Source organism: Miniopterus schreibersii (genome assembly GCF_964146895.1).
Source record: "Miniopterus schreibersii genome assembly, chromosome: 11".
Lineage (NCBI taxonomy): Eukaryota > Metazoa > Chordata > Mammalia > Chiroptera > Miniopteridae > Miniopterus > Miniopterus schreibersii.
The window spans coordinates 11,045,191-11,067,134 of record NC_138111.1 but is presented as its reverse complement, the minus strand read 5'-3'; the positions used below and the strand labels follow the sequence as shown (position 1 = coordinate 11,067,134).

At 45.6% G+C, this 21,944-nt stretch overlaps 1 protein-coding gene across 5 annotated transcripts in view; it reads left to right on the top strand.

Annotated features, from left to right (window-relative positions):
• The window catches only part of TNC (tenascin C), an 82,069-nt gene that overhangs the window by 8,711 nt on the left and 51,414 nt on the right, over nt 1-21,944 (top strand). For all 5 annotated transcript variants that reach the window (XM_081150816.1, XM_081150819.1, XM_081150818.1 and 2 more), the window contains exons 2-3: nt 16,604-17,194; nt 19,711-21,120. In XM_081150816.1, the coding sequence (XP_081006942.1) occupies nt 16,738-17,194; nt 19,711-21,120 (1,867 nt within the window). In that variant the 5' untranslated portion in view covers nt 16,604-16,737. The remainder of the gene's footprint in view (nt 1-16,603; nt 17,195-19,710; nt 21,121-21,944) is intronic.

Sequence of the window (21,944 nt, the reverse complement as noted above, 5' to 3'; positions counted from 1 at the left end):
CAGCGTGATGTCATCGTATGTGACAGGGGGAAGCCAGCACAGTCTGGGGACAGGAAACCATCCCAGGGCACAGACTTCAAGGAATGCCCTTGCTTTCAGAGGCCGCCCCCAGAATCACAGCATGCGCTGCCTGGGATTTGGAAAAACCAGTACCAAGGACAGAGGAGGCCCGCCCTTCTGGGGATTTGAGGCTGAGTCACAGGAAAATCTGGAGGTTCTAACAAGGGTCAGCCTACGACTAGTGGGAGGAAGGCAAGGGCTAAAGGGAGGAGACAAAGAGATATCTATCTTAGGACACACAGAAATCCACAGCCCAGGGGAAGGATTGAATAACTAACAGTATGGCTTTAGCAGTAGAAAGTTCTGGGTTCAAGAGCTTGATATCTGCTTGTTACATGATCTTGGCCAAGTTACCTAACCTCTCTAAGTCTCAGTTTTCTCGTCTGTATTGAAAGGGAAATGGGAGCACCCATTCATAAGGTCATTGTGGGGATTCAGCGGCGTGGCGCAAGCCCATGGCTGAGCACAGACACCGGCTCTCAGTAGGAACGTTTGGTTGTGCGCGTTGCTGCGACCTCTGGTTGAAATGGTTCCTGGTAATAAAACGCCGTTAGACAAGCACTTCCCAAAAGTGTGTCCTGTGGAAAGCATTCTCATGAGATGCACCTTAAAAAATGTCTTACGGCCAAGAGAGTTTGAGGAATACTTGACATTGGGCCCTCTCCTTGGAAATTCATAGTTCATAAGCCCATTTAATACACAGTTCTAAGGGCTGGAGGTACCGTGGAAAACAAGATCTGTAAGGTCCTCTTACTCGTGGAGCCTGCACTCTGGTGGAAGAGCGTAGACAATGAAAAGAAATAAAATTCATGGTACAATTCCAGGTAGATGTTTGCTAAGAAGGAATATAAAATAGGATAAGGGAGTAGGCAATGGCTGGTGGTGTGAGGGGTCTTTTTTTTTATTATTATTGCTGAGAGTGTTGTCCTCTTGTTGACAGGGTGGGCCATGGAGGTGACATTCCAGCAGAGCCCTGAATGAAATGAGGAAATGAGCTCTGCAGGCAGCGGCTGGGAGTTAGGATTTTATTCTGAGTAGGATTTTATTCTGAGTGTGCTTGGAAGCCAATGGGAGATTTGGGGTAGAAGAATGCGGGACCCGAGAAATCCAGGAGCAGCTAATCTATTCAGCTTTGTTTAACCCAGCATCCCCCCAATTTTTTTACCTTTTCCCACAAGACATCTACCTAAAAACATCTTAGAATATAGTCTGGTAAATTCTGCACAGGAGCACAGGGCTTTGTGGATTTTATTTTATTTTATTTCATTTCATTTTAAATATATCTTTATTGATTTCAGGGAGAGGAAAGGAGAGGGAGAGAGAGAGAGAGATAGAAACATCAATGATGAGAGAGTCATTGATCAAGCCCACAACCCGGGCATGTGCCCTGACCGGGAATCGAACCCCGATCGCCTGGATCCTAGGTTGACGCTCAACCGCTAAGCCATGCCCGGCCGGGCGTTTTGTGGATTTTAAAGGACTGTACAGGCCTCCCTCATCTAGGCCTACAGTAATAAGCCAAACAAACCACTTGGGCCAAAACAGGCATGCCCAGAGCAGGAAAACCAGCTCTAGGGGTAGAGACAAGCAGGATGTCACTCTAATTAACAACTCCTTTTGGCTAGGATGATCAGTGAGCACAGCCAGGCTTCAGCAGACTCTGGAACCCCAGCTCAGGCCAAAAGAAACTTGCCAACATCTTCCTAGAAGCTAATAAGCATTTGCAAACAGAACACCTTGGCTCGAGCACCCTCCAAAGGGGATGCGTATAAAACTCGAGCTCCCGCCGGAGGCTCTGGGAGGAAGCCGGAGGTCAAATATCTCAGTGCTTCCTCGTGGACGGCCTCAGATCTAAGGAATGGAAGGAGAAGGGATCGCTGGGGCTCTGATTTCTCACTTTATCGAGCAGTGCTGATTTGTTTGCCCCTTATATGAAGTTGCTTGATCAATCAACCCAGTGTAGTAGTTAAAAGACCAAACACTGGCTCTGCCTCTTAGGCCAGTTGCTGAAGCTCTCTGAGTATCGATTCAACTTCCAAATAGGCATAGTAATACCTGTCTCTCCAGGTTGCCATGACAAATGACAAGATAAATGACTGCATGTATAACAAAATCATCTGGCGTAAGGCTTGGCACAAAACAGGGATATAGCAGGCTCTCAACAAAATGTTAGTTTCCTTCCTGCCTAGCTCAATCTATATTTGGTTTTTTATAATACTTTTGTCATTTATTAACTAACTGCTATGTTCCAGCAAGGGTCACCATATATTGAGTAGTGGCCTAGTTTTCTAAATAAAGTTTTATTGGAACACAGCCTTGCTCATTCATTTATGTCACATCAGTGGCTACTTTCTTTACAGTAGGAAAACTGAGTTATGGAAGAGACCCTGACTGTAAGCCTAACATTTACAATCTGGCCACTTAAAAAAAGTTGACTGACTCTTGTCAGTCAGTGTGCTAAATTTATATACATAATTCTCAATCACCAGAACCTAGCAAGTTGGGTATTATTATACTGATAGATATAAAGAGATTGAATTAGAAATACTCATCTAGTAAGCCTCCCTCCAAAAACATATGCCAAACTCTATACCTGCAGGAAGCATTGAAAAATGTTAGAAGAGTTACTCATTTCTGTGATTCATCCTGCTTTGCCCCTCACTATGTTTAGTGGGATCTTATTTTTTTGTTTGTTTATTTTTTCATGTAAATCCATTCTTTCAAAAATAGAAGTTGTAATGTCTAGACCCTCTGAAATGATATCAGCCCTTGACTAATTTCTTGGAAGCCCTTTTGTTTTGTTTTGTTTAGTTTGCAGATAGTACATAGCATGAGGCCTGAGTTTCCAGAAAGGAGAGATGTTTAAGTTCCCCTGTCTGCTACTTCTCACTTTATCTTTCTCTCACTTACTCCCTTTCTCTCCAGGGCAGACTCAAGGAGGGTTAGCTATTTCCAGGGGCTTTAAGGATTTGTCCGAGACATAGATGTTATAGCACACTTGGCTTTGTGCCTCCCCTCAAGTTAAACACGTAAATAAAATAGTCATGTACACCCCGACTCCCCAACACCATTCTTCCAGGAGGTCCCATTTGAGGAATCCAACAACTCCACTTCCATCAGTGATGTTGAATTTCCCTCTGATATTTATTGCATAAATATTAGTTCTTTAAACTCAACAATGAATCTTGCTTCATAAAGTTGGTGTCCCATCTAAAAGGCATTTGTGAAGTGTCAGGCATAGGATAAATGTTAAACTGTTTGCCTCAACCTTCATTTAAATTGCTAGAGAGAAAATTGATGTAAAGGCAAATATTCTTTTACAAACACTAAGAGAATTGTGGTACTTAGAGCCAGAGTTTGCCATCAGGACTCTTGGTTAAGTAGCAGCAGGGGTGCGACCCAGAAAAGGGTGCCAGCAGCCAGAACTGTCTGAGTAGATGGTCCATGGGCTGCAGAGTGTTGCCCAAGAGAAAATGAAAGTACATTCTAGGAAAGGGGTTCTCAACAACCACTCCTATGGTCCAAGTGGAGCACGAGCTAAGAGGTTAGGCTCAAAGGCAGAAGCCGGTCAGTCACAAGGCAAAAGGATGCAAACCACCGACACCGGAGTAAATCACCCAGGCTCAGAACGTGCTCTAACCTCACGCCTGGGTGGCAGGCAGATAGTAAGGACACTGGTTCATCGACATGATAGACACCTCATCTGGTCTTTTTTTAGTTTTATGTATGAAGAAAGATGAATAAAATAAATTAAAGCTGAAAAAAAATAAAAATAAATTGCTAGAGAGCCTCCATCCTGAAGTTTCACACTTAGCCACAGACCACTCGCAGGCATCTCGTTACTGCTGCCTAAAATACAGGATGGGGCAAAAGTAGGCTTATGGTTTCAAGATGCAAAACACAGTTTGTTCTTGTATCATTATTTATTAATTATTGTATTATTTTCCCTGCAAACAACTGTAAACCCACTTTTGCCCCACCCTGTATAAGGAAAGGAAAAAAGAAAGTGTCTAGGAGTTGTTCCCCATTCTGTGCCGTCAAACCTACTCCTGTGACTTGCTTTACACACAAAATAGCCAAGGAAGTTTGGGAAACACGCTACAAACTCTCCCCTTCTTGGAGATTTCCAATGAACACAAACACGTAAACCCTGGAAAACCCAAAAGCTGTGTAATTTGTTTGGTTTCAAAGAGCATTTGGTTCCAAATAGCATTTGCCAAGAATGTTTAATTAGAAGTATTTTCCCCTTGCATTAATACCTGTCAGCATCTTGTGGGTTACACTTTAGAAAATACTGCTTAAGCAGCTAAATTGAATCAAAGTCAAGGGCTAGAAATATCTCTATATTTCAGGCTCATGGGCAACTCCTCCTGCTCTCTCTGTAAGTCATAAATGTCTTTCATGGCTAATATTTATTCTGGATGCTGACCACTGGGTCCTTTTGAAGTTAGTCTTAACTTAGTCACATAAAAACCACTCTTGGACATCATAAAAGAAGGACAGCAGAGCTGATGGGTAGGAATGGGCTCTCTGACTCATGAATCAGTCCACCAGAAGTAAATTCCTGCTCCCCCTTTCCAGATGCATGACCTTGAGCTGTGAGCTTCAGTTCCCTCATCTGTAAACCGAGAAAAATAAAGGCCGCTACCTTAGAGGTCTGGGAGAGGGTTCAAAGAGATAATCCACATGAGGCAGGTAAAGCAGTTCCCAGCCCAGGTGTGTTCAGTCGACGTTAAACGTTACTGTAGCATGCAAATGCCCCCACTTGGAGAAAGAGAAAGTAGGTGATGCCACAATGTCTGCCTTGCCCGGGATCACACAAATAAATTACTGGAATAGTCTTAGTTTTCCCTGGAAGTCCAGTTTCCTGCTAGAGGCATATTTTCATTTCAGGAGTCAACGTTTATCAAAATGCATCAAACTTTATTGAATTTGATTCATATGGGCTTTTATAGTTGGCAGTGGCTCCCTCCAGCTCCCTCTGACACAGGCCTCGGTCAAGCAGCATTCCATTCATTGGAATATCAGCACGTTGGGTTGCAAAGGCTGCCAAAGCTATCTGGTTTCACTATGCCAAGTATTTGGCACACATAGCAACACTCTCCCGTTCTGTACCCATGGTAGACATTGCTAATCCATCACAGCTTTTTTCCCCTAGAGTTCAAACATGGCCATAGAATCCTTCTCAGTGCAGCTCCAGGAGCCATATCAACTAACCGAAGTTGGCACACGAACTACAACTGAATTGCCGTCCCAACCCAATTCAATCTCCTCACTGATACATGAACCTCGATGTTGTGGATCTTCTTCCTAGGGCAGGCCAAGGGAAAGGGAGAGAAAAGGGGGGTAGATACTAACATTCAGTTAGCACTTAGTATTAATACTCCAGGCTTTTCTAACTCCATTGTCCCACTCACTGTCCCCAAGGGCCCTGGAGAGCTCTCTATGCTACAGGTGAAGAGGCCATAGTTCAGAAAAGTCATAGGACTTTGTCCAAGGCTCCCAAGCAGGTGAACAGAATTGGACCTCAGGTCTTCCTGATCGTGAAAGCTATGTTCTCTCTCCCATCACAGTCCTCTGTAAGGCTTTTTAAAGTCTTTTCAAGGCCACATCTTTGGCATTGAGTGACTGATAACAGCTTCACAAAGGCCACCGTGTCACAGAGCCATTTTCAGAAAATCTCTAGTTTAGTTATGTGTCCATCTGTCCTACCTAGATAAATCTCTTCTAATTTTTTAACCATGGCCGAAGAGCTCAGAACCCACTTTCCAATACTTCTGAAAGAGTCAACTAGAGTTCTTAAAATTATGGATGAAGACCACAGGAGAGGAGGCCATTTTTCCATTGGGAAATGAATTCAGATCTATTTTTGAACAATTTTCCAGAATTTGTCAGGAACCTATATTGTTGCCACTTGGTCAGACCACTTTTTGTTTTTATTTTCTGTCTAGGCAAGAAAGAGAAGAGGAAAAGCAAGTGCTCTGCAGAATTTTTATTTCAAAAATTGAAACCAGACCATACTAAGGCAGTCTGTGGTCTGCATGTATCAATGGATCTAGTCATATTTCATCTGAGCTTTCCTTAGGTATACTAAACCACAACTATGAACCTCCGTGTTGTGTCTGGGTGGAAATGTTTTATGGATTAAGATTTGTGGGCTTAATTTGGTTGGTAATGAAAATTCTGTTTGGGGGATGGGAGAGGGGAAGCCACAAAGCAACACCAATGTTTAAGTCAAACAACTAAAGGAAGAAACACAGAATTTGAGGGGTTTTGTAATCAGTATTGGCCATTTGACTTAAGTCTAAAATAAAAAACAAGCCCTGGCTGGTGTGACTCAGTCGGTTGAAGTATCGTTCTATACACTGAAAGGTCGCAGGTTCAGTTCCTGATCAGGGCACATACCCAGGTTGTGGGTTGGGTTCGATCCCCTAAAATCAGTGAAAACATGTCTTCAGGTGAGGATTAAAAAAAGAATGAAATAAAAGCCAAAATTAAGTTTGGCAGAAATATTGCTGAATTACAATGGACCATGGGTAACTAGCACCAAAGGGATGCTAGAATTGGAGCCACACATACTTGCTCGTTTTACTGGAGAGTGCCCATGACTTGCCCAAGGTTACCTGAGTGATTGTCAGAACCATGGATCAGAATTCAAAAACCGTGGGGAATTTTACTAGAATCTTATGGGAAGGAGCCTGGTGTGTGTCTTGGCTACTTTCATAACCCCCCTGTTTAGAGTGGTGCTGGCACATAGCATGCGGTCACCAAATAGCTGATGGAATAAAAATGAACTGATTCTGAGAGAGTAGCTACAATGAATTCCTTGGTGTATCTTGCTATAGAAGAGATCACAGAACTAATTATATTAAGGCCATCAGGAAAATAAGAGCATGTGTTTGTTTGTTCACTAATTTCACAAATATGAGTACCTACTATATATGAGTTAAGAAATATATTCAGCTTTATTTTATTCGTTATCAATATATTGTGCATTTACTATGTTCTAGACACAGTGCCTGGTGTTGGGTATTAAGAGGTGAATGACTCAGATACAGCTCCTGCCTTCATGGAGTTTATAGTCTACAGATATTCTAACTGTATGCTCTCTAACTATGTAAGGACTAACTGTACACACACGGACTGCTTATAGTCTGGCATAAACACAAGGTAGACTCTGCCTCTTGCTCTAAGAGGAAGACACACACCCATAATAAAGCCACCCAAATCATTTTTAGAATGACCTAGGATGGAAATAAGAGATAAAGTACTCAGAGAATTCAGAAGAGGGAAAAAGTTACCCGAAAAAACTTCTAACAGTAGATTTTTTTGAGATTTATCTTGAAGGACAGATAGATTTGTCCACTCAGAGATAGGAAAGGGCTTTCTAGCAGCCTTCAAGACATCTAGAATCTTCTCCCAATGATAACTGAGATGTAGCAGAATCTCCAAGGTGCCGGTCAGCGTGCTTTCTCTCTACAGCACCCACAGGATACAGACTCCACGAGGCCCTAAGTCCAGGGCATTGAGAGTATTCTCTTTTGAACCAGGTATTTGGAGGTTCTATAGACAGAGCTGGGCTCTGGCCTTGAACCATGGCTCCTCTCCTTGGCCCTCCAGCACTAAAGGCTACATCACATGGTGGATCAGAGCACTTATTTTAGACTCAGAAGGACCAGCATTCAAATCCCAACCCTGCTTTTTCATAGACATCAGAATTTGCACAAACCACTTAATTATTCTATGCCTCTGTTTTCTCATCTAATATAATTACTTCTGTGATCTCTTCTATAGCAAAATGAAAATAAAGATACCGCCTCATACCATTTTGTGAGAAGTTGAAATTGGAGATTTAAAGCGCTTAGCACAGGCTCCGGTCATTCAGACCAGTGCTGCCCCTGAAACTTGCGTGTGTGATCTTCTAGTTTCTGAGATTTCCAGAGTCAGAGAGCAGTCCCAGCACCCAGCACACTGTGTAGCACAGAGTAAGCAAACAGCAAGTAGCTCTTAAAAGAATCTTCGCATTTTTACTCTCTTTGCTGGCTCGGGAGCAGGCACCATATTCTCAGTCTACAGTAACCCTTAGGAACATCACAGCCCGGCCAGCATGGCTCAGAGGTTGAGTGTCGACCTAGGATCCAGGAGATCGCGGTTCGATTCCCGGTCAGGGCACATGCCCTGGTTTTGGGCTCAATCCCCAGCAGGGGGCGTGCAGGAGGCAGCCGATCAATGACTCTCATCATTGTTGTTTCCATCTCTCTCTCCCTCTCCCTTCCTCTCTCTGAAATCAATAAAGATATTTAAAAAAAAAAAAAAAAAAAAGAACACCACAAGTATAAAATCCACATTATGTGGATTTAAAATCAATTCCATTTTGTGATCTTTCAGGAGGAAACTGTAAACTTTACAATCACAGGGGACATGCCTCTCTTCCTTGTTGTTGGGTCCCTTGTACTTCACACGGGGCTTGGCACATGGTAGGTATTTAATAAATATGTACCAAAAAGACAGATAGATTGAATGGATGGAGGGATGGGTGGACGGAGGGATGAATGACAGACGGAAAAATGAAGAAACGCTACAGGACCAAGAAATCTGGAAATCTCTTCACACAGATGTTCTCTGAAATCCCATTGCTTGTTTCTCTCTGGAGACCGTTAAATCGACCCCAGACTAAGAATTACCAGAAGCCTTTCATATGCACTCAGTTTTGAAGCTCTCCCAGTGACCTGGGGAAAGAGATAAACCCCCATCAAATGTCCTGATCAAGAGGCAGGATCTGTGGGTTTAATGTCAGCTTTACCGCTACTTAGCTGGTGGCCCTGTCTGGGTGTTTCAGTTCTGTCCTTTTCCTTCATGTCATGTACCCTGTCTACTGACCTGGATGTGGCTGCCTGGAGTGATATATCATAACGATTCTGAAGTGGGCGACCTCCACAGAAATACATTGATATGATTAGAAATCTCTGCCACGCGCACGGAAGCACGTGGGGGCACAGAGGCCCTGCCCCCAGAGTCAGTGATCTTCTGCAGTTGCGCCTAAGCCCTGCTCAAGTCTGATTTTGATTCTCTAATCTGATGTCTGTCCCTGTCTGTGGAAAGTGCTGAAAACCTGAGCCAAATGTTTCCCGTCAGGAGCAATGTCTTGGAAGATTAACCATAGCAGCCTGTTCTGGAGAAAGCCTGGCTGAGCAGCGCCGACAGCCAGCCCAGGAGCAGCTCTGCTTCTTGGCCAGGGTACTAACCTCCCAGAACAGAGCTCCACCCAAGCTCATGGGCTTGATTTTCATGCTACTGAATTAGAATAGACAGGCTAGGAGGGAACCAGGACCATGGCCACAGCCTCCTCTCTCTCCCAAGGATTTCAGAGTATCCCTGGTCTTTAGGGCCTCCCAGGAATTCCCTTCTGCATTCCTCATCGTTCAGAGACTAGTCTTCACTAACTGCCTTCTCCAAACAAAAGGCACAACTCCTCACACAGTAACAACACACACCAATTACTAAAATCTCCCTTGGGTTAGGCACCGTCCTAAGTATTTCCATGAATAATCCCATTTCATCTCATTTTCTCTCACTTGCATTTGAAAGAAAGAAAATTGAGGCTCAGAGAGGCAGTGTTACATATCTAAGGTCATAGCCTCTAGACTGAGCCATATGAAGTTGCCTCTATCCAATCACTTGCCGTTTACCTACAAAAAAGGCAATTCCATGTGGTTCAAACCAATAGCAAATGCAGAACCAGGATCTGATAGTGTTTGACTGACTCCAGAGCAGATACTCTCAAACACTGCACAGAATGGCCGTGGGCACTGGTCCACTGTAGCACCTCTCATTCTCCCCTGCAAATGCCTGTTCACACGTCTGTCTCCTTTGCTGGACTCACTGAGAGCAAGTCCACCTCCCAGCCTGGTCTTAGCACTCGTTCAACTCATCTCTGTTGAATGCAAGAACAAATGACTTTTATAATACATTCACTCTCAGGCCTCTGGGAAGCTTGCTGGCTCCACCAGCATCCTAACTGGGCACCAGTTAAGCCACCATGTTATCTAAGTGGATAAATGCTTTTCAGTGCTGGGATTCAAACACCTAGGGCTTGGAAGGGTTTGGCTCTGACAATCAGAGTTCTCTCGATTCTTTTAAGACACAGGTTGTGCTGGACTCCGTCGACTATAAAGATCAGATGTCCTTGGGAAAAAAATCCACACTGAAGGCTCTTTCCTGGCTCTTCTCTCTTCCCCACACCTTCCAAGAAGGAATTTATGAATGTTGGGAAGGACAGGGAGTGAGGAATTTCTAGAACCTTTTAGAACGCCCGTCTAAGCAACTCCGTGCTTAACTGACTGTGCACACACACACACACACAAATTCTCTTGGTGTGAGCTGTCTTGTGCGTTGCCAAAATGATGTGGAAAGAAATTCATCTGAATTACTGAACAGTGAGAACCTCCTTGTTCCCCCAAACCTCAGATAGTTCACGTACGTGCCTAAATCAACAAGGTAAATATACTCTTTGAGCTACTAAAAATGAAATGACCAGTAACTAATTCTGAATTATGATTCTAGCCTGTTGGAAGTTTTATCTTTATCTAAAAATGAAATTGTTTATTCTCCAGCTGTGACTAAGGAAAAATCCAAAGGTTGTTGATTCCTTCAACTAGCAATGGTCTTTGTCCTGTGGTGAGGTGCCTAAAAATAACGCTTAGTTTATTTCATGCTGACTCCAAAGGTTAGCTACCAAAAGAGCTCTTCTGGGGGGTTCCAGAGGGAGGAAAATTTGATAACAAGCCAAGAGGCATCTTCAAGTATAATTATTAACCAAAAAGCCCCTGGGACATGATTGCCATGATATGGACCATGGTTTCCCTGCAAAATGAAGTAACTTAGAGCAATGTTCTGAATAAAAATCTATAATGACAACATCTGGAGAACTGCCCTACATCAGTGGCGTGTAACACTAAAGAATGAAACAAGAACTAATTTTCATCTCTCATCAGTAATGAAGTCCTAATACTTTAATACCCCCAACCCCACTCCAGAAAAAAAATGCCTTTAAGACCATTGTTTTTATACCGTTTTTATGTTTTGTAGGGAGTAAGCACCATAAATGTGCCAGGTATTTGGAGACCAAGGGACTAAATACAGAAGCCTGTGTTTTTTCAACAGATGACACTGTGAGCAATTAGGCACGTAGCCTTGGAGAGACACACTGCTCACGGGGCTCAGTACCAGCTCCTCACACGGACTCTTTGTGCTCTCTGCACTGTGGTTCTCCTGACTCTTGTGTCCTCTTCTTTCCACGCCCTAGATGTAGTTTGCACCCCTGTAGCAGCCCGTGATGTTGCCCAGCCTTTGCCTGTGGTAGGCAGCCGCAGAGAGGAGTTGTTACTCTCATCACCTTCCTCCCGTGCATTCCAGCTCCATCGCCTTTCCTCGTGCTGTTCCCTCTCTCTAGACTTCTGCAGGCTTCAAATTATGCCCCCTACTGCAGTTGTATCCATCTGGGTTCTAGACACTCACCCGTCCTTCAGGTCCATCTCTTTCAAGGTGTCTTAAGCACCTCAAAATAATGTACCCTCCCTCCACTTTGAGCTTTAATAGGCTTAAGGTTGGTCGATCCCTTTTGCTACCTATCATATTGTTATTGTAGTCATGATGCATCTCCCTGATTCTTCCGTCCTTCCTATATGCAGAGTTTCCTTTCTGATCTATTGTCTGATTGACCAGTGTTATTATTATGGCTTCCATTGTCATTAGCTACCATATAATGAGCACCTACTGTGTGTCAGGCACTGTGTTAGTAGCTTCTAATTTTATCCCATCCTCTCACAAAACTATGAACTAGACATATGTACAACCATATATGAGATGAGGCAAGTGAGACTCAGGCAGCAGCTAGTAAGTGGAAGAGCGGGATTCTAACACAGGTCTCTTTCTCTCCAGAGACCAGGCTGTTTCTCCCACATCCAGCTGCTCATCAACAGCATTGTGTAGACTTCTAAAGGAAATGGACTGAGTTCCTTTAAAAACTCTGGAGCAAAGTAGTGCAGGGTCAACAGAAGGAGCATCGTGAGTTATCTCTTACAAGCTCTGTGAGCTCCCAAGAGAAGGGTGAGGCAGAGCAGGACAAGATGATAGGTGTGGCCACAGTGGCTTCTGGAGCAGCTGATTTGGGGTTTGATTTGAGGGGAAGCATCTCCTGTAGAACTTAAGGCTTTAAGGTATACAGAGAGAGAAAGGAGAAAATGTCCTATTCCAAGGGCAGGATGTGGAAGAAGTATGCTGACCTGGGGCCAGGTGGATGTTCCTTCAGATTTGAGGACATTAGCCATAAAGACCAGTCCTCACCTATACCTGGATATGTTTGAACACGCAAGGTATGGAAATGACAGCTCACATATAGATTTGCTTGTGTTAGGGTGAGTTACTGAAAAGAACTCCCCAGTTTCCTGGCACCTCTATCTGAGGCACTCACCCATTTTCATAAGACAGGAGACTTAATAATATCATAACTTTCTTATAGACTCTCTTTGACCTCTCTGAGCCTTACTTACCTCATTTGTACCAGGGGCTTAATATCACCAAGCAACCCTCTAAACCACTATTGCTCAGTAGAACTTCCTAGCCCTGATCAGGTAGCTTGCTTGGTTAGAGCATCATCCCAATCTGCCAAGGTTGTGAGTTCAATCCCAGGTCAGGGCACATACAAGAATCAACCAATGAGTGCATCAGTAAGTGGAACAGCAAATCAGTGTTCCTCTCTTTCTCTCTCTCACTCTAAAATCAAGAAATAAAAGTTTAAAAATACAGAGCTTGCAGCAATGATGGAAATGTTCTTTATCTGCATTGTCTGCTATTATAGACACTAGCCATGTCACTATTAAGCACTTGAAATGTGGGTAGTACAACTGAGGATGGAATTTTTAATTGTACTTAATTTTAGCTCATTATAATTTTAATAACCACTTGTGGCTAGCTGCTAACCATATTGGACAGCACAGCTCTAAGCCAATGAATTCAAAGTTTCTACCTCTTCTTAAACCTCTCTCATGGGGAAATTTTTATGGTAATTTTTTCTCTCCAGATTCATTACGTTTGAGTTGTTAACAGGAAAGGAGACACCTAAAGAGTTTCACAGAAACAATGTGCAGTAGTTCATTTGGCTCTAAAAATTTCTTTTGGTAAAGACAGAAAGCAAAGTCTGTCCCACACTTGCATTTTTCTGCATTCAACATTTATGCTGAGATGGGGTGCAGAGCAAGACAGCGGGCATGGCTCGACCCAGACACTTTGTCCTGGATACGTGACCCCACTAGTCTATGTATTGAGCACGTCCAAGGCTGTGTCTGTTCCTGCTGCCTTCCTTTGCAAACATTGGCTCACCAGATCCTTTAATCTCCCCATAAAAATAGGTATGTAGGTAGGGAGATGGAGAGAGAGATGGGGGGAGAGAGATCTCCCAGGGTATATTTGCCTGGAAAGTCTAGCCCTTGCTTTAAAAAACAAACAAAAAGCAGATCTGCATATGCCAAAAAAGTTTCAAGAGTTGGGAGAAAGAAAATCCTGGAAAAGATATTAAGTGAAGTCTATATCTTTTACTGCAAAGCTTACCATTCCCATTACACACTTTGTCTCGTGCGCTTTTCACAACAGTCCTATGAGGACACTCTTACCACATTTTACTGATGGCACGACTCTGGCTTAACGGTGGTAGAGAGTCCCTGGCTCACAGAAGAAGACATGGTTAAACAGTGGCTCAAACCTGAGACAGCTTGTCTCTCTCCAGACCTATGTCACCACCGTTCCGGCACCTTGGGGCTTGCTACACTCTCAAAGAAGCCCTTTCGATGGATAATTCCAAGGAGAAAAGCATTTCTCCTATTGTGCTGAATCTTGTCTTCTAACCAACCCTCTTCTGCACCCTCAACATACACACACATCGTCGCTTGTTCTGTCCTTTGGGGCCACAAGGGACAAGCCAGCTCCTGCTTGCACAGGATTTAGCCTTGGTAACCCTGTTCCTCTCAATCTTGGCTTTTCCAGCTACAGGAGGGTCGCACAGGTCCACACTCCTGCCTTTGCCAGATATTTTCCAGACTCCGCATTTGCCTGATTACTTCATACAAAGATAAGAATCTGCTTGTGCTTTTTAAAGAGTCTCTTTAGAATAAGTTGTTCATTCTCAAATTTTAAAAGCCCTACCGTCAGAACATGACCCTTCATGTCGAACCTAAATATCACAAACTGCAATCTACAGTAGTTTCCCCTACGTCTCTCCTCCAAGGGGACATTACCCAGCCAGTTGTCTGCATGTGACATTCTTAAAGAGTATTATTTGCTCTCTGTCTCTTGCCTCTCTGGTGTAAATATGTCCAGTTCTAGTACATTTATATTCATAAGATTTACCCTCTCACCCTTCAGTGATGTCTGCAGCTCCTCCCTGACCTCGACTCAAGTTGCTGCTGAGTTCAGGACTAGATTCAATGAGAAGGTCAAGCTTAAGCAAAAGGAGGCTACGGCCATGGACTCATGCTAGGTTTTAGTCCTAGAAGTGCAACAAAATTGCAGCCACATTTCTGTGTGTGCTTACTATGGGTCTGACACCATGCCGAGCTAATCTATAGTCTCCTCGAGAAGAATTTTGACCCCCTTTTACAGATGAGGTCATGGTTTAGAGAGGGATATAGCTTTCCCCGAGTCAGAGAGCTGGTGAGCGGCATTTGAACCCAGGTGTGTCTAGTTCCAAAGCTGAGGCCGTTCCAACCACACTGAAGATATGATGGCTCTTTCCCAGAGTAAAAAAACATCCACTTGCGCTCAGACGGCCATGAGCCCATGGGAAATACACAGCCCTCAAGAAGCCCATTTCCTTCCTCCCTCCCAACAATGCAGCCCTTGGCTGTGCCAACGCACGTCTCCTACATGCACAGTGAAAAATCCTCATTCGACCCTCACTCTGGTCATTATTACCCCAGACTCATTGCCTTAGATTCCCAACCAGCAACTCTAATGGCTTTTTAAATGGAAATTTAAGTCATTTAGCTACACACACAAAAGTGTTGGGTAGAAGTCCAAAAACATTTCAAACTGGCCCATGGTCCTTTCTCATAAAAAACGGGGGGAGGAGCTAAGAATAGATGGGAAGAGGGTGGGTAGAAAGGAAAGACTCTGTGGAAGGAAAGAGGGAAAGCAATTGCAATAGAGCAGACAATCAATAAATATTTGTCCAGTAAACAAATAAGATGGGCTCTGCTGGTTTGAGAGAAGAGGAACTGCCAAGTTCTCCTCTTCATAATAATTTTTATTCAGTGAGCTCGCCTACATCATAGATCCACCGATTCTTATTTAGGAAACTAATTTGAATGAAAAAGGCTGGTTTTTTTGTCTTTGTTTTTATGTTTGTTTGTTTGTTTTCATCCTAACCAAGCAGTAGAAACCCTAAGTAGATGTTACATGATAGTTGGTGAAATGTCAAATATGAACATAATTAGGATGTGGTGTGGACAGGAAGTTCTTGATTCTGTGCACAGCTGGTTCTGAGTCCCCAGGCCCCTGCTCAGCCCTACGGAAATGCTTCTTGGTTCAACTTCCCCTTCCACAATCCCTCTCCAGGTTATGCAAGACTCTGTGTCATCATGGAAGAGATAGTGACTTGGGATCATGTTGATGCATCTTATCAATGGGATAAGGTCTTCCTGGGGGAGGAAGGGGGGGAACCTTTGATAAGATAAGCAATCCAAATCCCACATCTGATTGACATAAATAACTAACTCAGAGTGCGCAACTCTAAGAATAGCATGGGTGTAGGAAAATATCAATTTGTGAAAAAACACATAGCTCCCTGTTATTTTCTTGAACTGCAGTCAGGTGTATTTTCTAGTAAAAGAGGCCTGTCAGTGATGTCATACCGGGTCTAGATCATTCTCATAGGCATCCAATCAATATCATAACCACCTCAAGCGTCACTTCGTCTTCCTATCTTTACTCAGTAATTTCTCGCTGCTTTGACAACTGCCCTTTCCTCGGCTCCCTGGCTGCCGTGCAGCCAAATCCACGGCGCAGATGACTAGACCACTTAGCAGAGGAGGGGCTGCCTCCCGGTAGCTTGTCCCCTCCGACCTCCGTTTGTATCTAGTCCTGTTTCCTCGTATGTCAACACTGCGGTGCATAGTGAATCAATACCAGGAGAGCTTCAAATATAGGAGATAGAGCTGGGCCGTCGTGGCTCAGCGGGTGAGCGTCGGCCTAGGATGCAGGTGATCGGGGTTCGATTCCCGGTAAGGGCACATGCCCGGGTTGCGGGCTCGATCCCCAGTTGGGGTCGTTCAGGAGGCCACTGGTCAATGACTCTCTCATCATTGATATTTCTATCTCTCTCTCTTCCTCTCTCTGAAATCAATATAGACATATTTTTTTTTATTTTAAAAATAAAAAATCAATATATATGAGACATAAAGTGAAAATTGATTTACAACTACAGGTAGTCAATAGGTTCAATTAGCAGAAAATACTAATAAGCTTGTTGTTCTTCTTTATTTGCTTGTAGAAGAGAATTCCTTCAAGAAGACCAGGAACAACTGATTTAGATTCAACTCTGATTCCAAGTCCCCAACTCTGCCTGAGAGTGAGACACCCTAGGATCCTAGAGGCCCAGAAACATCCCCCAAACCCACCTCCACCATGGGGGCCGTGACTCGGCTGTTGGCAGGCATCTGCCTGGCTGTGCTTGCCCTCCCTGCTGAAGGTGGGGTCCTCAGGAAAGTCATTCGGCACAAGCGACAGAGCGGGGTGAACTTCACTCTGCCGGAGGACAACCAGCCAGTGGTGTTTAACCACGTCTACAACATCAAGCTGCCTGTAGGGTCCCAGTGCTCCGTGGACCTGGACGCAGCCAGTGGGGAGAAGGACCTGGCGCCACCACCAGAGCCCAGCGAAAGCTTCCAGGAGCACACCGTGGACGGGGAGAACCAGATCGTCTTCACGCACCGCATCAACATCCCCCGCCCGGCCTGTGGGTGCGCAGCCGCTCCCGACATCAAGGAGCTCCTGAGCAGACTGGAGGAGCTGGAGAGCCTGGTGTCGTCCCTGCGGGAGCAGTGCGCCGCGGGAGCGGCCTGCTGCCTGCAGCCTGCGGAAGGTAGGAGCTGGGGGCTGGCCCGGCCCTCACTGTGCACCGGGGGGAAAGGATGGGCATGCAGGAGCCACCAGTTGTTCCCAAAGTGGGTTCCCGGGGAAGCTGACCTCACAAGCTGTTCGTTACAAAGAGATTTATGGTCAAATAAATGTGGGGAATGTAACCATCTCTGTTTGGCCCTCAGTGACAAATGTTTCTCAGAGGAAATCGCAGGCCTCTGACGTCTTGCTTCAAAAAACCCTATTTCACTTTAGTTACTAGTTTCCAAAACTTATTTGACCATGAAATGTACACATTCACTCTACCTCAAAACCTGTGAACACACGATGAATTCCTGACCCAAAGGTCATACTCTGAAAGGTACTGATATAGCCCCGTTACCCCATGGCACAAATAGGGAAACTGAGGCCCAGAGGTAGGATGGGGTTCCTCAGGGTCCTGCAATGAGTGGCCAAGTTAGGATGTAAACCACAGTCTTCCACACCCTGGTGTTGTTACAAAGGTACAAGGCTGCCCAAGGTGGTACAAGGTCCGGGAATTGGAATAAATGTTCCAGTTGAAAGGCAATGAAGATGTTGATCAGGACAATGGTTTCAGCCCCTTTTATGTCCATGGCTCTGTCATTCATCTAACTTAAGCCTCTCAACAACCCTTTAAGATAAGGCTGAATGCTCCCATTCTACAGATCTAAGAACTGAGGCTCAAAGAACTTAACCAACTCACACAAAGGGTAATAATAAGAGGTCAGAGCTTTGAACAGGCCTGTGTATCTCCAATCTTCCAGTAATACCTACCTGCATCGTTGTTAAAGAAATGTTGCTGCTTTGAAATTATGTCTTCATCTCCATCCTCTAAAGTAGCTAGAACTGCAGGAATTTCAACGACTTTAAATCAGAGATGAAAATCTCTCTTTCTGCCACTCAGAAAAAATTACCATAAATTACTTAGACAAATTATTTTAAGAGTAGACTTAATCACCATAAGTGGAGAGTACTAAAGACATGCTCTAGGATTCTCAGGGGGGAAAAAAATTTTATTAAAGTTTTCTTTATGCATAAGTTAGTTTATCTTCCACCTCTCAACTCCCTGGCAAAATAGATGGGAGCTCCACAGTAGGATCAATTTTAAAAGTGGGTTGAAATGATTGTCTAGAGCAGCAGTGCTATCAATAGAAATATAACATGAGCATACGTATAGCCCTAGATTTTCCAGTAGTCAAATTTAAAAAATGAAAAGAAGCAGGTAATGATAATTTGAATTATCTATTTTATTTAACCCAGTTGAACGAAAATATCCATATTTCAGCCTGTACTCAATATAAAAATTATTAATGGGTATTTTACATTCTTTTACACCAAGCCTTTGAAATCCAGTGTGAATGTGACATTTACAGCACATCTCAATTCAGACCAGCCACAGTTCAATCGCCTAATAGAGCCACACGTGTCCAGTGGCCACCGTACTACACAGCACAGGCGTGGATTCTCACTTTTCAAACCAACATTTTTAGAAATTGCCTTCCTTCCTGCTGTCAGGAGGGAGTAAAGCATATTAGTTCCACTGTATTTCGATGCAGAGAGAATGGAGTGAGTTGTGTTGCTTCTCCTTGGGTTCCACAGAGATCACGCCAATTACTCCTATAAATGGAGCTGAGACATTATATAGACTTTAAAGAGCTGAAGTCATGTCAGTGCCCACCTGTGTTCCTCAGGCTCATTCACCACCACAGCCTCCAGGAAAAAGAGGAAAAAAGACAGAAGCCCATGAGTCCTGTGGGGGCAGAGCCAAATTGCAGGTTGTCCTGACAGAATTAGAAAGCCACTCCTTAGGTGCCTCATCTCAGTTATGGAAAATTAGAAAGTTTTGGCCATGTGAACCCATTTACCAACTTGAATCAACCCTAAAAGCTCTGCAAGAGAACATCATGAGCACAGAAGTCAGATCTGAATGTCCCCCTTTAACCCTGAAAGACCCCAGGGAAGTGGCCTATTGGTCCCACTTGACCGACGAAGACACTGAGCTCCAAAAAGAGACTAACGCCCTTCCCAAATGCAGCATAGCTATTGGGTCAAAGAATCAGCATCGGGTTCCATTCAACAGTTATTTCTTGGACATCTCTCATGTCCCTGACCTTGGCTAGACACCGAGGTAGCAACGTAGCCCAGCGTGCCCCATGCCACTAGGCAGTGACCTTTTACCACTGGGGTCATGGGAATACGTGAAAATTTGTTGAAAACTTTAGATCCTTTCCCCAGGGGTGGAAACACAAAAACACACATACCTACAAACCTAAACATACAGTCATTACATATAAATCTACAAATTTCAGAGTTCGAGTTAAGAATTCCTACCTAGTGTAATTAGACATGAGTCCCATCTAACTTCACACACTAAGCAACTAGTTTTCGAGCCAGATGGGGCCCTAGGGTGCGACCGTGGTCTGGCTGAACTCAAATCTGGGTTTCGCGGGTAGAAATTGAGCTGCCGTGCTCGGCTGAGAGCCTCTGTTTCCCTTGCAGGCCGCCTGGACACCAGGCCCTTCTGCAGCGGCCGGGGGAACTTCAGCACCGAGGGATGCGGCTGTGTGTGTGAGCCTGGCTGGAAAGGCCCCAACTGCTCCGAGCCTGAATGTCCCAGCAACTGCCACCTGCAAGGCCAGTGCCTGGAGGGGCAGTGCGTGTGCCACGAGGGCTTCACCGGGGAGGACTGCAGCCAGCTGGCCTGTCCCAGCGACTGCAACGACCAGGGCAAGTGCGTGAATGGGGTCTGTGTCTGTTTCGAAGGCTACACGGGGGCTGACTGCAGCCAGGAGCTCTGCCCGGTGCCCTGCAGCGAGGAGCACGGCAGGTGCGTGGACGGCCACTGTGTGTGCCAGGACGGCTTCGCGGGCGACGACTGCAACGAGCCCCTGTGCCTCAACAACTGCTACAACCGTGGGCGGTGCGTGGAAAACGAGTGCGTGTGCGACGAGGGCTTCACGGGCGATGACTGCAGTGAGCTCATCTGCCCCAACGACTGTTTCGACCGGGGCCGCTGTGTCAACGGCACCTGCTACTGCGAAGAGGGCTTCACGGGGGAGGACTGTGGGCAGCTCGCGTGCCCGAACGCCTGCCACGGCCGGGGCCGCTGCGAGGAGGGGCAGTGCGTGTGCCACGAGGGCTTCGCGGGCGCCGACTGCGGCGAGAGGAGGTGTCCCGCTGACTGTCACAACCGGGGCCGCTGCGTCGACGGGCAGTGTGAGTGTGACGACGGCTTCACGGGCGCTGACTGCAGCGAGCTCCGATGCCCCAAAGGCTGCAGCGGCCACGGCCACTGCGTCAACGGGCAGTGCGTGTGTGACGACGGCCACACCGGGCAGGACTGCGGCCAGCTGCGGTGCCCCAACGACTGTAACAGCCGTGGCCGCTGCATCAAGGGGAAGTGCGTGTGCGAGCAGGGCTTCCAGGGCTACGACTGCAGCGAGATGAGCTGCCCCAGTGACTGTCACCAGCACGGCCGCTGCGTGAACGGCATGTGTGTCTGTGACGACGGCTACACGGGCGAGGACTGCCGGGATCTGCGGTGCCCCAAGGACTGCAGCCACCGGGGCCGCTGTGTGGACGGGCGATGCGTGTGCGAGGACGGCTTCACGGGCCGCGACTGCGCCGAACTCTCCTGTCCCGGCGACTGCCACGGCCAGGGCCGCTGCGTGAACGGACAGTGCGTGTGCCACGAGGGCTTCCTGGGCAAAGACTGCGGGGAGCGCAGGTGTCCCGGCGACTGTAACGGCCGGGGCCGATGTGCGGACGGCCGGTGCGTCTGCCACGAGGGCTTCACGGGCCTGGACTGCGGGCAGCGCTCCTGCCCCAAGGACTGCAGTAACCTGGGGCAGTGCGTGGCGGGCCGCTGCATCTGCAATGAGGGCTACACCGCGGAAGACTGCTCCGAGGGTGAGTCCCAGAGCTCAGACCAGCAAGATAATGGCCATGATTGACTGTACGCCTGGTATGAGCTGGAGAACTAAGTGTTAAATTAAACACACACACACACACACACGCACAATTCTTTGAAGGGGCTCTGATGACTCACCTGTTACAGGGCTACCTATGTGAAGTCTCAGAGGCTCAGAGAGGTTATGGAATTGTCCTAAAGACACACAGCTAATACATCACAAAGCTGATATTTGAGTGCCTCATTCATCTATACTGAGCTTAACACCCACGCCCAGCACCAAGTAGATGAAATGATAACCTCCCTTTCACTAAGCATCAGCCTTCTTTCCTGCTTCCCACTGACACCAAACCAATGATACGCCAGATCTCTCTATTTGGATAGAAATAAAGATTCAGCTAAATTGAACGGGCAGTGAGATTATAGAAAACAAACTGTCTTAAATGCACACTCAGCTAAAGACTGAATGCTGATCACTTATGAGGCACACCCGTCTCTTAAATCATCTGTTCTATACTGTCTTTGATCCCAAGGATTGTGAGCTCCTTAAAGGAGCAGTATCCCTACAGTTAACAGCAGGCATGGTATACAGTAAGTGCTCAGTGAATACTGGTTGAGTGGAAACATAACACAGGCTGAAAATGCTCATGAGTAATGAGGGTCTTCTTTGTACTTCTCTTATCCACCCATATTATAATTGTCATAATGGGGAATTTCTACCTTGGTTAAGACTGTTGGTAGATCAGAATAAATAAACAGCTGTGTGTTTAGTGTGGTAAAGGCAAAAAAAGCTGCCTGGGAAGAACTCTAGGCTGGCAGGGAG